Genomic DNA, 17,119 nt, shown 5'->3' on the forward strand with positions numbered 1-17,119 from the left:
ACATCTAGTACAGAGTCTCTCCATCTAGTACAGAGTCTCTCCTCCAGTGTTACCTATACCTTACATCCAGTACAGAGTCTCTCCTCCAGTGTTACCTATACCTTACATCCAGTACAGAGTCTCTCCTCCAGTGTTACCTATACCTTACATCTAGTACAGAATCTCTCCATCTAGTACAGAGTCTCTCCTCCAGTGTTACCTATACCTTACATCTAGTACAGAATCTCTCCATCTAGTACAGAGTCTCTCCTCCAGTGTTACCTATACCTTACATCTATTACAGAATCTCTCCATCTAGTACAGAGTCTCTCCTCCAGTGTTACCTATACCTTACATCTAGTACAGAATCTCTCCATCTAGTACAGAGTCTCTCCGCCAGTGTTACCTATACCCTTACATCTAGTACAGAGTCTCTCCATCTAGTACAGAGTCTCTCCTCCAGTGTTACTTATACCTTACATCTAGTACAGAGTCTCTCCTCCAGTGTTACTTATACCTTACATCTAGTACAGAGTCTCCTCCAGTGTTACTTATACCCTTACATCTAGTACAGAGTCTCTCCTCCAGTGTTACCTATACCTTACATCTAGTACAGAGTCTCTCCTCCAGTGTTACCTATACCTTACATCTAGTACAGAGTCTCTCCATCTAGTACAGAGTCTCTCCTCCAGTGTTACCTATACCTTACATCTAGTAAAGAGTCTCTCCTCCAGTATTACCTATACCCTTACAGCCAGTACAGAGTCTCTCCTCCAGTGCTACCTATACCCTTACAGCTAGTTCAGAGTTTTTCTCCCATTAATAATCCTTTGACTCTTTCGGAGTCTCTCCCCTAGTGGTACTTTTACCCTTACATTCACTTTAGAATCTTCCAGATACTTGCTGAATGCTTGTTAATTTAAGCATGGAATAAGAGTTTCAAGCTCCAGTGCACAATAAAGCTTTTAGAAAGTACACTCGAGTAGACATTTTTGAATTATTTAAAACATAAGCGGTCTCACACAAAATGTGTAAACCAATATGCTCCATTAACAAACGTTCATGTGCAGTTCACTCTGCCCTGTGTTTGCCCTGGGAAAGCTGCAATAAGCAGCCTGGGCTATTTCACCATCCGTCAGCTGTGTTCATGTGCATGGAGATGTGCAGTAGGGTAAGTGGAGGTGTCTGACATTGAAGAGATGCTCATTTGCACAATATTCTGCTCTACTGCAAGGAAGTAAACATATCGCACAAATATATTTATGAATTTCAACAATTATCCTTTTATAACAGAACAATGCCTTTTAAAGAGCAACTTCCGGCAAGCAGTGAAAGCAATCAGACATCTACTAATACTATCCAGCAAACACTGCAAATTCACTTCAGTCTTCAATGCACTTCAGTCTGAGCTCTCTGTAATCCACTACAGCAAGCATTCGGAAAGCACCGCACAGGGTTACTGGGAGTGTACTTCATGAGATCTTGGAAGTATAACTCCCTGTCTCTCTGCTTCCTGTATCACAAATTGGATTTAAACTTCCAATGCAGGTCTCAATCTGATTGGAGGAGGTTGTGAGTTGTACTGACTGTGGGTGAAACCTTTCAACACCAGTTTGATAAAAGTCAGTATTTCAAATGTCTTTGGTTGAAGGAGCTGAGAAGAAAATTGCCAGCTGAACAGTGATTGCCACCAAACTGTTGCAGTTACTGTTCAATCATTTTGACAGTTGCAGGTGCCAGCTGTCAGAATACAACAGCCACAGCGGAGATTCCACCATCCACACTGTTTTTTTTCCTTCAGCCCCGCACGCTGCTAATGAATGGCAAGCTTTATTACTGACATTTTTATTTACATTAGACTGCAGTGGGTGTGTTTGTGAATTACTCTCCTGAATCACAAGAAGGGGTTCCCAGATCAGTAGAAAGGGTTGGGCTGGACTGAGAAACTACTCCAATGCCTGGATTAAACACTGACAGACTGTACTCTGCATCTCAAGGCTTCATTTTCAGTTTTGACTGGAATGCACCTTTAATCAGACAGGGAGTTCTTTAAACAGAATGGCTCTGGAAGGGAGGCATTACAATAATAATTCTGAGGTTGGCAGTTTCAATAGCCTATAACTGAGCCATGAAGTGTCAGTCTCTTCTCAGATTTCCAAGCTCTGATAAGGCATAAAATAAAGAACAAATGGCAGTGTTCCCATAACAGCCATACGTTCCCCTTGAAGACCAGTTACTGTCAATGTGTGGGACAGGAGCTCTGCTGCCGTGAACTAACATTGTCTGCTACACTCCTGTCTGAATTTGTCTTGGCTCTACGTCGCATTTCATGTTTGCTTCCAGTTTGTTTGCTTTAAAATGCTTTTTCCCACAGTCAGCGTGACAAGCCCTGGCTCTATTCTCTCCCAAGTGATTTGAATGGGCTTTCTGACTAAGAGCTGCCTGATGTTTTCAGTTTGAAAACAGTTTTTTTCACTCCCCATCCCGGGAATGGATGCTCCTACATTATTTATACGTCTAATTAATGCAGAAGTGTTGCTTAGCTACTTTGAAGGTCACAAAATAGCATTCGATGCTCGCAAAGTACGTTGAATGTACAGCAGTAAATTACTTGGTTTTCTTAGATCTTAAAGTATATGTTCCCCCTAAATATATAACTTGATGCACTGTATGTGCCTGTGGTTCTATGTAGGTGTGTGTAACTGTAGCCTGTTCAAGCTTAATGTCTTCCTTTTGCTAGGAATACTTGTTGAACCTGTCAGTCATCTTCTTTGCTGTTGTAATGCAACCATTCCAAGCATAGAAGCAGATCTGTGCTGGTGTGGTCTGGTCAATCATTCCCTCTTGGAGTCACAGGGCACTGTGCTGACGCACAGCATGCCTCTATCACCATGGGCAGTTTACCTTCGCGCCCCGCGTCATGCCCTCCTACCCTGCAATGTCCTGTACAATCTTGTGTGTGTGTCTTTAGGCCGCCGCTTCCTGTACATCCTGTCTGCAACTGGTCCCTTTGGTCAGATGGACAACATCATTATTCAGTAGGGAGAGGGAAGTGCCAGGTCGAGACCATGAGAACACTTCGGACCCTGTCTATGGAGACCTCTTGAGTTTTGCTACATCAGCGCAAGATGCTGAGCATCGGTTAGAGTATCCATCAACAGCCCCCGGATCTATGGGGAGAGGAGAGAACACAGAGGTCAGGTGACCCCTGGGAAACTAAAGCGAAAAGGTACTTTAGAAATGTTATTTTACACTTTTACATAAACGGCATCTTTAACAGTGGGTAAGCATTGCCATAATGTAGCTACATAGGAGAATGAATAAAAAAATGTCTGAAATAAGTTCTATCTCATAAGGTACGGATGTAAGTAGCACCTAATCAGCTTCTATCTTGAATTTCCACACAGCTTATAAAATGTAAATGTAAGTGTAAGTAAGTGTCTGAGAAAAAAAAATTCTCAGACACTTTTTACTAATTCTGCTCAATGTGATACTTTAAAGAAAATCTTTGAGTTGTCAGTTTTTCTTCAGCCGCTGGGAATTAATAAAGTTCCTGGTACTTTTGCTAAGGAGGAGCATATGACTCACTCCATGTGACTACCCTGGTGTTTGGTGATTGGCCCAGCTCTGTCACAAGGGGTGGGGGAGTGCTTATGTGTAAGCTCAGACTATAGTGACATGGAGATTACACAATCTTTCTCTTCTCATGAAGAGTTGAGGGAGCAAAGTAAAGTGGAGTATGTGCTATGTGCTGCTGGGAAGGGGGGTGCACGGGTTCATTTTGAGGGCCTGTTCACACAACGTCCGTTTTGTGTGCTTACCGGATCCGTACGCTGCTGCACTCAAAATGCATCCCAATGTATCCTTATGTGTTTTATGGGCTACAGTTCTCACGTGCGCAGTCCGTTCAGCTTACGACAGAAAAAATACTGCATGTCACATTTTGTCCGGTCGGGAAATGCACGAAACGCAACGAAAACGCATCAAAAACGCACCGCATCAGCAGTTCCACGTCTGCTGATCAGGACCTGATCAGGACCTGATGTCATGTGAACAGGCCCTCAGGCCAACATAACATTTATTTGTGCCTTTTTTTCCCCATATAAATAAAAAAACAAAATGTAAATCAATGGCAACCACATCCCATATGCCATTTCATTTATCTCCCGGTTCCTTTATGGCAATACCACATACTTAGGTACTGCACTGTGTATGTTTGGTAGAAAGTAATCCATCTACAGTCTTTGTGATGTGCTATACCCACAGCAGCCAATCTGATTTCACTTTTCATTAAATAACAGCAGTGAGAACGATGAAAGAGCTTTAATGATTAGTTACTGTATGGCCCTGGACATTGCTCTTGGCAGATGGTGACATTTCCATTGCCCAGACCAGTTTTCAAAATTACATTTTAGTGCTAATACACGTCTGCCTTTGTAGCTGTTACAACATACAGCAAACACCATATGAGGTTCATTCACTGCGGTACATGGGAAAGGCTTAAGTGGTTAGAACTGTTTCTTAGCAACATAATCAATCACATGCGATAGAAAAAAAAGAGAGAAATCTGGAACAGGCCTATTAGAGAATGTGGGCAGAATGTACATGTTTTTTTGGAGCAAAGCTTCTTTAACCTTTGGCATCTATGAGATAACTAAAGAAAGGCCCAGAGAACACACGTTTGGTAGAGCAGAAATTGAGAAATAAACAGGGGTTCATTAGGATCTGGTCTATAGGAAAGCTGTCAGAATACAAATATGAGCACTGACGTTTCGAATTTGTTGTTCAAGCCCGGAGGCTGTCATGTTCATCCTTGCCTCATTATTTAGGGAGTCAGTGATGTGGAACAAGCATGTAGTAGGTAAGGCTGGAACTCCTGACCTGTCAACAATGAGCTCCCTGTTAGGGAGCTAAAATATATCCTAGAAAACAGGAAGATGTATAGATATTAGGGAGACAACCCCCTTGACTTGCCATGGCAGCTTAAGCCCAAACTCCATAATTTCCAAGTCCCCTCTCTCCCCCACTGTACATGCCTGTAACCCTGCAGCCTTATGACCAGTCCAGTGACTCCCTGGACCATTCCTCTTCTCCTTCAGCAATAGCAGTGCATGGTCCTTACTCCTGGACAGCACAGCACTAACATGTGATCCCCAATCTGTCCACGAGTTCTTTGAACCCATGCCAGCATGGTGATGTGCTCCCAAGGGGTTTTGCCAAAGACGACCTGGGTTCGCTGAATGAAGCTGGGCATCATTCAACCTGAAAGATGACTGGAGCTGGATCTATTGGCAATGATTCTGTGGGGAAGGAGAGCATTGTATAAACTTATTTATACACAAGCTAGGCAATGGATTTTTTTTTAAAGGTGGAGTCAAACTTTAAAGTCAACCTGTGCCATTGGAATCTCTAGTAATAAAGATATCAAGTGCCTGGAGTGCTGATGTGGTCCTGCTGCATTCTACATGTCATATAGGTGAAAAGCTACTTACAATTTAACTATCAGTTTGTGTGGTCTGACCCTTCAACAGAAAAAATATATCACAAAGTGCTCAGACCCAAAAAACACTAAAGAACAAATGAGGTTGTAGCATCATTCAGAGCAAATTATGTGCCCAACAAAGAGCTCTGGGCACCACAAGGTTGCAGTTTAAGATGTCTGTAGCCACTAAACACCATCATGTTGACAATGCATTGGGTTTTTCGTCACCACGGCTTAGTAAGTATGGGAAACCACTGAATGTGGCCCCGCTACTAAAGAAGCCCCCTATTATATGAGGATGTATCAATATCAAGTCTGTGAACGTGCAACTGGCTAGTAAAACATCAGCGCTATGTAAGCATATCATCCTTTTACAGCAGAGAACCCCATCTCAGCAACCAATCAGAATAGAGATGCCAAACCAGTGTTCTAATGCAGGGTTGAACTTGAACCAGATAATTTAATTGGATCTTTTGAGCAACACATCCACTCTTTCCAACCTTTTTTGGATGTAACAGCCCTGCATTTCTTGTAACATACACATCGCTATAATAGATAGATGACTATACAATCAATGCATAAGAAATTTGTTTACAAATAAACACTTACGTCAGGATAATAATCCACTGTGGGCACCAAGCGTTCAATCAAGGCTTCCAAGGACCCAGACACCAAACAGCCATCTTGGTAAACTGGGTCTCCACACTGCTCACCCATTTCTGGCTGCACCTGTCCACTACAGGCAGAGCCAAGCATGCTGGGAAATATTGGTGTCTGTGGCATACTTTCCTGCAAGACACAAAAGAGAGGCATGATGAATGGAGCAGTCTGTGAAATAAGTGGCTTTACCATCAACTCCTGACACAGAGCAACTATCAATAAATCATTATTTCTTTTTATGTACTACAAGCATATCTACCTGATCAATGTTTATATTACCTTCCTACAATGAAGCAATCAAACCGAGAGTGGGTGGCTCAGAGATGTTACCTAGCCAGGTATTATTGTATTGCTGAATGCTGCTAATCATTGTTTTCAGGCACTGGGACCTGGAGGTATATAGGCATCTTACAGGGATGTAATGGGGTCCGTTCACAGCCCAATAAACAGGCAGGTTACTTTCTCAAAAAAATAAAAACAGTTCATCCATACAGGTATTTCATTTCATTAATGTATTTGATTTGATTGGAGCTACCCTTAAAGAGCATGTCTGGTGCAAATTCCAGGGTGTTAGAGAAGGTGGGCACCTGTGTCAGGCAGAGCCTTGGTAAAATTCCGTCTGTCTTGTTAGTCCTCCAAGAGTTTAGCAGAAAATAGTTCAAATAATGGAGTCACAAATACTGTATGACGCCACCTAGTTCAGGTTCTGTAGAACAGATTGTCCATACCAGCTGGTTTGTTTGTCCCATTTGACTAATTCCTTTAGGCACTACACAGAATTCTGTCTGAGAACACCTTGTCCTTCTACATTCCTCCACCTAGAGCGCCATCATAAGATTCCTGCTCTTACAGACGCCATAATTTACTTGCTCAACGATAATAGGCAAACATTCCGATTGATTCTGACATAAGTCAGAGCCTAGCATTCCAGTCCTTACATCCAAAAAGAATGATTTCAGCAGAGTCTTGTTCAGAGAATGGAATGCAGTCTGGTTACAGTAAATAAACAACTATTAGAGTCCAAGGTCAGCAGAAGACCAAATAGCAACACCACGGCGTGTTGCTATTTACAGATCAGAAACATGGGCTGAGTTTTTTGTTTTTCACCTGCACCTGTCTTTAGAGTAAACATCACGTGAAATCTAATGTCTGATGAGAAAGAAAACATGTATTTTCCATTGGCTACATAATATAAGAGATCAACTCTCTAAATAGATCATGGCACTTGTAGAGCATCCAGCCCAGCCATACATCTCAACAGTGCCAGCATATGGAGAGACATTTGTGAACCTTCTATAAAAGACAGATCATGATTTTTAAACTGCAGAGTTCAAATTACTAATTGGTTAGAAAAAGCCAGGCCTTACTTACATACATAATTTCATACATGTTCTTCAAAATCCAGTGAGCAGAACATGTGATGTGCTAGCATGCACATATTGGCCATAGGGCCAAGCCAGTAAACACAGATGCATTTCACAAAGATAATTATTAGGAGCTCAGCTGGGAATTAACCCTGAAGCACTTCAATTTACCATGCAGTACTTTGGTTTTGTCAGTGGAAGCCTTTATTCCCATGGCATGCTGGCCAAATAATTGACCAATAAATTATCCCACCAATTTCCCCAGAGATTTTTACTTATTACTGACAACTGGTTTTGATAAGAAAAACATTTTAGTATTGTCTTAAATGTATTAAGAAAAATATTCACAAATTTGGATCCCTCGGTCATCCTGAAGGCACAACCCGCTGAAATAAAGTCAAATTTACAATTGACACAATAAGTAGCACCTTTCGCATCAACTTGTAACCTCTAATTGAAGGCTTAGCACTGATAGAGACAGCAACACGACGGCCATTCAGAACAACCTGTCTCTGGGCGTGTGTGGCTATTAAGTCATTTTCATAAAACGCATAAAGTGAGCTTTAAAAACAGGAGGACTCTGTGTGCCGCTTCCATACTTGGCTCCAGTGATTGTTCGGCTCAGCACTCGCCATTCACTTACTAATGTCACATACAAAGGCTTCTCTATTAAGTGGCTCAGCCAGTGCAGACGGTACTATTCAACAATACAGCCACATAACATAAAGTACAAGAAAATGATGCATTACTGCAGGAAGAAAATGGCTCTAAATCATAGTGTACATCAGGGGTCTCATACTCAATTCACTTGGGGGCCACTGAAAACATTTTCTTCTCTCATGGAGGCCGCTTGCCAAATTTCATAAAATGTCATACTTCAAAACAAAATGTACCGTAGAATGTACGGTACCAGTATACATACTGACACTTCAACTAAAAGAAAGAGCCCTCTCACCTGCTTCCATTTTTTTGCAGGGAGGGGGCACATTCCCTGATGGTTCAGTGATTGATCTGTATGGTCTGCACCTTTGGCTGGTGCAGACCTTACTAATCCTTCCTGTCGGCCGGTGCTCCGTGAAAACTGTGCTCCCTGACTCACACTGAGTGCCGGCACCGCCAGGAGCAGCTATACGGTCTGCATCCAACAGAGATGTAGACCCTGTAGCTGCTCCTCCAAGGCAGGTTTGTGATTCATGTCAGCATGCCAGACTTGTCAGCCAGCTGTGGGCCACATGGTACTGGCTCATGGGCTGGAATTGGCCGATGGCCCGGGACTTTGAGGCCCCTGGTGTACATACTTCTTCTGCTCTTTACATTGGCTAATTCAAGCAAACTATACAATATACAGTACATAAAGCATTCAATATCAACTACAAAAAGGGCACCTGTTATAATATGTGCATCTAGAGATCAACACATTGCGTAATATTGGCTGGGTAAATCATATTTAATAGCAGTCAGTATAAGTAACCATCACAAAAGGGAGGCAGCCATTTTTGCATGGTCAAGGCAATCAAGGTCCGTCAAGCTGCAATGTTATTGCTCACACGTGACATGTCCACTTTACAGTGAGTTTTCTTTCTGGATTATTATAATTGTTTCAATCACAAAAAGACAAAAGCTCTATGTGAATGTGGTTTTCAGACAGAGGTTTGAAACAGTTCCAGCAGCATTAGAAAAATGTGAAGACACCCAAGTGAACCACAAGAATCCTTCCATCACTTATTCCCACAGATAGACATTGTAATTGTAAGTCTTCTCTATTATATGTGTGTGCACGCAACATGTTTATGACGGGAACCGACACTGAGCAGCTACATTATGTCATTTAATAAACACAGCCACCCACTATTGAACTACAATCAGCTCCATTTTTAGGGTACAAATATGAACCGTAACTGGATTACATTCAGCACTGTGTAGAACAATCTCCAGTCTTTTTCTGTTAGATAATACTGTTTGAATCCCTTGCTGCCAGCTCCCACTGGCCCTTCAGGCCTGGATCACACCTAGGAGTTTTTGAGCAGTTCGAAAGGCTCTTTAAATGTCCAACACAAGAAATTCCATGATTTTCAATGGCCCTGATTCACACCTGAGCAGAAAAAAAAATGCCAGCAGGAAAAAGCCAAACTCCCAAAAATGTACATGAGCTTCTTTGGGCAGTTAAAAGCGTTTTTTTGCCTCATAGACTTCATTGGAAATGCCCAAAAATGCGCGGCAGAAGCATATCGTACATTTATGTGAGCGTTTCTACACGTTTAAATGTGCGTTCTTCCATTGCCCGCAATGTTTTATGAGCTGTCAGTCAAAACACGCATCAAAATGTGCACGCGTAAATAACTGCATGCTGCTAACCAGCGTACAAAAGTTCAAAAGCGGTGCCGCCTCGGTGTGAATCAGGCCTTATGGGTTCTAAGTGGTCACATGATTGGCTGCCTGTCACACCGGTTCCTGATCGTAAATAGTGACCAGACGCTGGCGGTCACTGTGCTGGGAGCGCTGAGTGTGTGCGCAATCTCAAGCACAGAACAGAGGCGCCATGCTGCCAAATATATATGTAGCACCAACAATATATAGGAGTCCTGAACACACACACACAACTTCCACCTAGCATGTATTTCATTTTGCTAAAGTACATTGACAGACTGAACAAGCTGCATGAAGCCCAGTCATTTTTCTCCATAGGTGGCACAGTCTTCATGCAGCTTTCCCTTCTCCTCTCCATGATTGTGTTACAGTGTGAGCTCGGTGACTGATAGGTGCTGAGAGTTGTATAAATAATGTAATAGTCGGCATCCATGAAGCAGTGTAACACATATCTCTAAATATAATGATAATTCCTTACATATAACAATCTATTATATCATGTAACATCAAAGCTGAACAGAACTTCAACATGCTCTTATACCATCTGCATATGTTACACAAAAGACACTGCAGCCAGCACTCAATGTAAAACATGCCTGGAATGGAACTTCTGGATTGCTGACGCTGATCTGGATTGTTCAATGAAGGCAGATTATGTAAGACAGTTTAATAGCAGCATACCTCAGACTTCTATTAATCACACAGCCGGTACTGAGCACGCTGCAAGCTCTGTTATAGTCTTACTGGCCCTACGTGCCAATATGCAGCCTAGCCCGTTCTAGAAATGACATATACACTGAGTGGCCAGATTATTATGACCACCTGACGTTTGTAGGCAAATTAGCTATAATTTCGCGCTGAAGTGGCTAGAGGGCCAGACCATTATAAATAGGGAAGCAGGTTGTTTACCACGACAGTAGAAGTGATATTTTCTGAAGATATGGGTAAACAGCGATTTAACAGCCTTTGAACGTGGGATGATTGTTGGCGCTCGGAGCCATGGAGCGAGTATCAGCAAAACAGCAGAATTTGTTAAATGTTCAAGAGGGGCGCATTGTTAAAGTGTTTAAAGACTGGACTGTCAGCCGAAAATCTGGGTCTGAACGTGCGAATTGTGGCCGTCAGCGACTAGTCAATGTTAGGGCAGAACGGAGAGTGGCAAGACTGGTACACGGCAACAGAAGGGCAACAGTGCAGTGTCAGATTCCTCGCATCACCTTTCAACATCTCGTGGAGTCACGAGGCGGCCCAACGAAGTACTGATGGGGTGGTTATAATAATCTGGCCACTCAGTGTATATTCTCACTGCTCACTTATGAATGAATAAGAAATGATTGGAAAAGAATGAATGCACTGAGACCTCCCTCTGGAGATACTATTCTTCTTACAGTATAGTTTAAACCTATCCTTTTTTATAACGTATAGAACAGGGAATGGTTTACACCACCGTCAGATATATTTTGCTATGGTGAGATTTTGCTTTACTTCCTGTCCTGTAGATAAAACGGGAAGTGAAAGGAAACTTCCCTAATGACAGAAATCCCCTTATAGACAGTTTTTCCCAGTGGGTGGTTTCCCTTTCTATTTCTGTTCTGGTGACTGAAGTTAATATTGGGATTTCCCTTCAATTTCTATCCCCAGGACAGAGTACGCATCAATCCAGCGGGGGCACAGAGCAATACAAACCTGACAGGGGCTCTGACCTGTCCATACTCCAAACTACAAAACAGGAAAGGTTTAGTTTTACATACACTGTATTGTGCCTGTTCACTACACAATGTAATGGTAAATAGTGTGGAAGACAAAGTGGAAAAACATCACAACCACTAAACAAAATATTTTGGTCACAATAGATGATCAGAAAACAGATGAGGACTGTAAAGTAAAAAAAAAAACAAGCCCACATCTCTTCTGAAGTGGGCCTCCAGACTTGGAAATAAGGCATGTAGATTGCTGGCACATAACATGCATCATGCCCATGGAGCACCTTGGTGAATAAGGCTGATGTTAGATGGGCGACTCTTTTGCTTGTAATATGTCACAATGTGTCCGCCGCTGATGATTTGTTAAAATCGCCAATGGAAGGATCTCTAAGAAGGTGCCTGTTTGTCCCTATTGAATCACTCCCTCTGTAGCTTGGGCAGCAAGATGTCGCTCTCACCGCTGGTAATGGAGATATAGCATCCTTCAGGCTAGCGACAGGCCAATATCTTGCTGCATCAGGCTACAGAGGGAGCAACTACATACGGCCAGACAGTGAAATTAGCCATCCTGTCGTTTGCATTAGTTACTTATTAATAATTCAATATTTGATTTCATCCCGCCAGTGAGATCTCACATGTAAAAGCAAGCACAATGGCATTACCTATTTCGTAGACACCACTGGGGGCCTCGCATCATGGTAGATCTTTCTTCCTGCATTCTAGATTATGAAGAGTTAGCAACCCAGGGATGAACAAATGAATATGGAGTTTAGGAGCCAGTCTGTCCAATCCAGGATTGGTGACCTGGCTCCTGGCATTTGTCTGGTCCTGCAACAACCCCTACCAGCCATTCCTTCCAATAAATCAGGGGTCACATATTGCATCAAGAAAAGGTACATGTTAGCCAAAAGAGGCAACTGGTTACATAATATATGTAGATCGAGGATCATTGACAAGAAATAATAAGCTATAAATCAACAAAAGCCTGATACTGCTCGAGGAAATGGAGGGTAATTACTAACTATGTGAAGCGTTCTACACTGAACACACTGACCGTACAACTCCAGTGTTTTCTTATCCTAACACAGGAAGTTTTCAATTCAATCCAGTCATGGGACACATTTACTAAGCGCTGGACAATGTAAAGGCATCAAATGTTTTATTTTTACTTATTCACACTACACCAGGAGCCAGGTAGCTTTGGCTCCTTTAAAATTACAGCGGGCGCCTAACTTTTAAGGTTTTCTCTAGTTGTTGTCAATGGAGCTGGCTTAAAAAAAATTTGTACTGGCTCCTGGATTGGACAGACTGGCTGCTGAACTCCATAATAATTGAAATGAGCTATTAGAGGAAGAGCTTACTGGCTCAGTACAGTAAAACCACCCAAAATTTGCTCAATGGGTGGCCCTGTCATCAGTCTCCCATCTGGCATCCTTTAATCAGAAAATCAAAGGAGAGTCAGAAAATATTTGGGTGAACAGTGACGGCAGCCAATCAGCTGCAGTCATTGTTCGGGTATTTTGAGAGCAATATACCCGCCACTGTCAGAAAACAAAAGCCCAGCAGGAGATTCGTACATCCACGCTGTTTGATGTGAATGGAGGAATCTGTTATTTTTTTGCTCAGCAGTTTGAACAAAAAAAAATATAATAGTGTACGGCCAGCATTACTCTGACTTTCTCATAACAACTGCTGAGATAAGATATAAGTCCCATAGAGAGTGCTTTGTTTGCAGTCCAGTGTGTCATACATTTGCATTGTGAGAAGAAGAAGCAAAAACAGGAAACAGAGTCTGTGTATGCAGTTAACTGTCCCCATATATGTACAAAATGATACACCGTAACATAAAAACATGATTATTTATATCTCCCTGATGGCTTTTACATATTTCTCTCATAAAATGCTTTTATAGAGACTCTATCATTACTATACAAACCTAAAACTATGCCACCTTGTAAAGTACTTGTATGTTCTTGTAGACTGTCCATCTTCCTGTCAGTCGAAAGGACTGGATGGTAGCAAACACATAGACTGCCTATGTCAGAAGGACCGGTCCTACACTGGATGATGACAAACCCATAGACTGCTTATGTCAGAAGGACCGGTCCTACACTGGATGATGACAAACCCATAGACTGCTTATGTCAGAAGGACCGGTCCTACACTGGATGATGACAAACCCATAGACTGCTTATGTCAGAAGGACCGGTCCTACACTGGATGATGACAAACCCATAGACTGCTTATGTCAGAAGGACCGGTCCTACACTGGATGATGACAAACCCATAGACTGCTTATGTCAGAAGGACCGGTCCTACACTGGATGATGACAAACCCATAGACTGCTTATGTCAGAAGGACCGGTCCTACACTGGATGATGACAAACCCATAGACTGCTTATGTCAGAAGGACCGGTCCTACACTGGATGATGACAAACCCATAGACTGCTTATGTCAGAAGGACCGGTCCTACACTGGATGATGACAAACCCATAGACTGCTTATGTCAGAAGGACCGGTCCTACACTGGATGATGACAAACCCATAGACTGCTTATGTCAGAAGGACCGGTCCTACACTGGATGATGACAAACCCATAGACTGCTTATGTCAGAAGGACCGGTCCTACACTGGATGATGACAAACCCATAGACTGCTTATGTCAGAAGGACCGGTCCTACACTGGATGATGACAAACCCATAGACTGCTTATGTCAGAAGGACCGGTCCTACACTGGATGATGACAAACCCATAGACTGCTTATGTCAGAAGGACCGGTCCTACACTGGATGATGACAAACCCATAGACTGCTTATGTCAGAAGGACCGGTCCTACACTGGATGATGACAAACCCATAGACTGCTTATGTCAGAAGGACCGGTCCTACACTGGATGATGACAAACCCATAGACTGCTTATGTCAGAAGGACCGGTCCTACACTGGATGATGACAAACCCATAGACTGCTTATGTCAGAAGGACCGGTCCTACACTGGATGATGACAAACCCATAGACTGCTTATGTCAGAAGGACCGGTCCTACACTGGATGATGACAAACCCATAGACTGCTTATGTCAGAAGGACCGGTCCTACACTGGATGATGACAAACCCATAGACTGCTTATGTCAGAAGGACCGGTCCTACACTGGATGATGACAAACCCATAGACTGCTTATGTCAGAAGGACCGGTCCTACACTGGATGATGACAAACCCATAGACTGCTTATGTCAGAAGGACCGGTCCTACACTGGATGATGACAAACCCATAGACTGCTTATGTCAGAAGGACCGGTCCTACACTGGATGATGACAAACCCATAGACTGCTTATGTCAGAAGGACCGGTCCTACACTGGATGATGACAAACCCATAGACTGCTTATGTCAGAAGGACCGGTCCTACACTGGATGATGACAAACCCATAGACTGCTTATGTCAGAAGGACCGGTCCTACACTGGATGATGACAAACCCATAGACTGCTTATGTCAGAAGGACCGGTCCTACACTGGATGATGACAAACCCATAGACTGCTTATGTCAGAAGGACCGGTCCTACACTGGATGATGACAAACCCATAGACTGCTTATGTCAGAAGGACCGGTCCTACACTGGATGATGACAAACCCATAGACTGCTTATGTCAGAAGGACCGGTCCTACACTGGATGATGACAAACCCATAGACTGCTTATGTCAGAAGGACCGGTCCTACACTGGATGATGACAAACCCATAGACTGCTTATGTCAGAAGGACCGGTCCTACACTGGATGATGACAAACCCATAGACTGCTTATGTCAGAAGGACCGGTCCTACACTGGATGATGACAAACCCATAGACTGCTTATGTCAGAAGGACCGGTCCTACACTGGATGATGACAAACCCATAGACTGCTTATGTGAGAAGGACCGGTCCTACACTGGATGATGACAAACCCATAGACTGCTTATGTCAGAAGGACCGGTCCTACACTGGATGATAACAAACACATAGACTGCCTGTGTCAGAAGGACCGATCCTACACTGGATGATGAAAAAAACATAGACTGCCTATGTCAGAAGGACCAGCCCTACACTGGATGATGACAAACCCATAGACTGCTTATGTGAGAAGGACCGGTCCTACACTGGATGATGACAAACCCATAGACTGCTTATGTCAGAAGGACCGGTCCTACACTGGATGATAACAAACACATAGACTGCCTGTGTCAGAAGGACCGATCCTACACTGGATGATGAAAAAAACATAGACTGCCTATGTCAGAAGGACCAGCCCTACACTGGATGATGACAAACCCATAGACTGCTTATGTCAGAAGGACCGGTCCTACACTGGATGATGACAAACCCATAGACTGCTTATGTCAGAAGGACCGGTCCTACACTGGATGATGACAAAAACATAGACTGCCCATGTCAGAAGGACCGGTCCTACACTGGATGATGACAAAAACATAGACTGCCTATGTCAGAAGGACCAGCCCTACACTGGATGATGACAAACACATAGACTGCCTGTGTTAGAAGGACCGTTCATACCCTGGATGATAAACCCATAGACTGCCTGTGTTAGAAGGACCGGTCATACCCTGGATGATAACAAACTCATCGACTGCCTGTGTTAGAAGGACCGGTCATACCCTGGGTGATAACAAACACATAGACTGCCTGTGTCAGAAGGAACGGTCCTACACTGGATGATAACAAACCCATAGACTGCCTGTGTCAGAAGGACCGGTCATACCCTGGATGATAAACCCATAGACTGCCTGTGTCATCTAGCAAGGATTTGCACGCACTGTTTATATAGTAACGTCTAACATATTATTAAGAGGAAAGAAGAAATATGTATCACATCTAAACACTAAACAAGAACAAACACGTGTACTCAGTCCTGAAGTGTGAGCCGTCCGTCATGGAGAGATGTAATGCGTGCTAGCGTTCCCCTTCCAAGATTTCACAGCACGATGGAATTCTTTGTTTTAATATCAGAACGATCCCAGCCTCACCCCCACATCAAAGTTGTCTGTGCCGAGTGGCGGCTTCCATCCTGACAGCTTGCAGGCGCCAGGTGGGATTAGTGGAAGTAAGCTCTGCGAGCAAATGTTCTTTTTGTGCTACTGTGCGTGTTACTGGCCAAACACAAAGTGGGCTAATGCCTTCCCGGGAAGCAGAGGAAGGCCATTATATTCTGATACCGGCCTGCTATACCTCATCCACTGAGTGCTGGTCAGAGTTTTGCAGAGGAGATGCTGGTTCACCATGAGTAGTATTTTGGCACATTTTATTTTGGCAGATTGTAGATGATATAAATTGTTTCCATGAAGCTTGGGCTGCATAACTTTATTCGGTTTATGTTAATACAAAAGGTATGCACACAATGCCCCCTGACCTCCATGTTTATACTAGTGACTGATGGGAGTTACTGACAAATAGGAGGTTTTTCTTGGAGTTGCTCTAATGTACAGACATGGTGGGCTCATGCCTAATCTACAGATAACCACTCCAATTACACTACTTGTAAATCTGAGCTGGGGGGGGGGGGGGG

The 17,119-nt window shown here is 43.2% G+C and overlaps 1 protein-coding gene across 3 annotated transcripts in view; it reads right to left on the bottom strand.

Moving 5' to 3' along the window:
* Positions 1-17,119, bottom strand: part of RASGEF1A (RasGEF domain family member 1A) — a 264,654-nt gene that overhangs the window by 21,720 nt on the left and 225,815 nt on the right. For 2 of the 3 annotated variants that reach the window (XM_018555935.1, XM_018555934.1), the window contains one exon: positions 6,071-6,250. In XM_018555935.1, coding sequence (XP_018411437.1) covers positions 6,071-6,244 — 174 coding nt within the window. In that variant the 5' untranslated portion in view covers positions 6,245-6,250. Of the gene's footprint in view, positions 1-6,070; positions 6,251-15,919; positions 15,927-17,119 lie in introns of those variants that run through there. The other variant, XM_018555936.1, reaches the window with a different exon arrangement.

This window comes from Nanorana parkeri, unplaced genomic scaffold (genome assembly GCF_000935625.1).
Source record: "Nanorana parkeri isolate BGI_ZX_2015 unplaced genomic scaffold, ASM93562v1 scaffold218, whole genome shotgun sequence".
Classification (NCBI taxonomy): Eukaryota; Metazoa; Chordata; class Amphibia; order Anura; family Dicroglossidae; genus Nanorana; species Nanorana parkeri.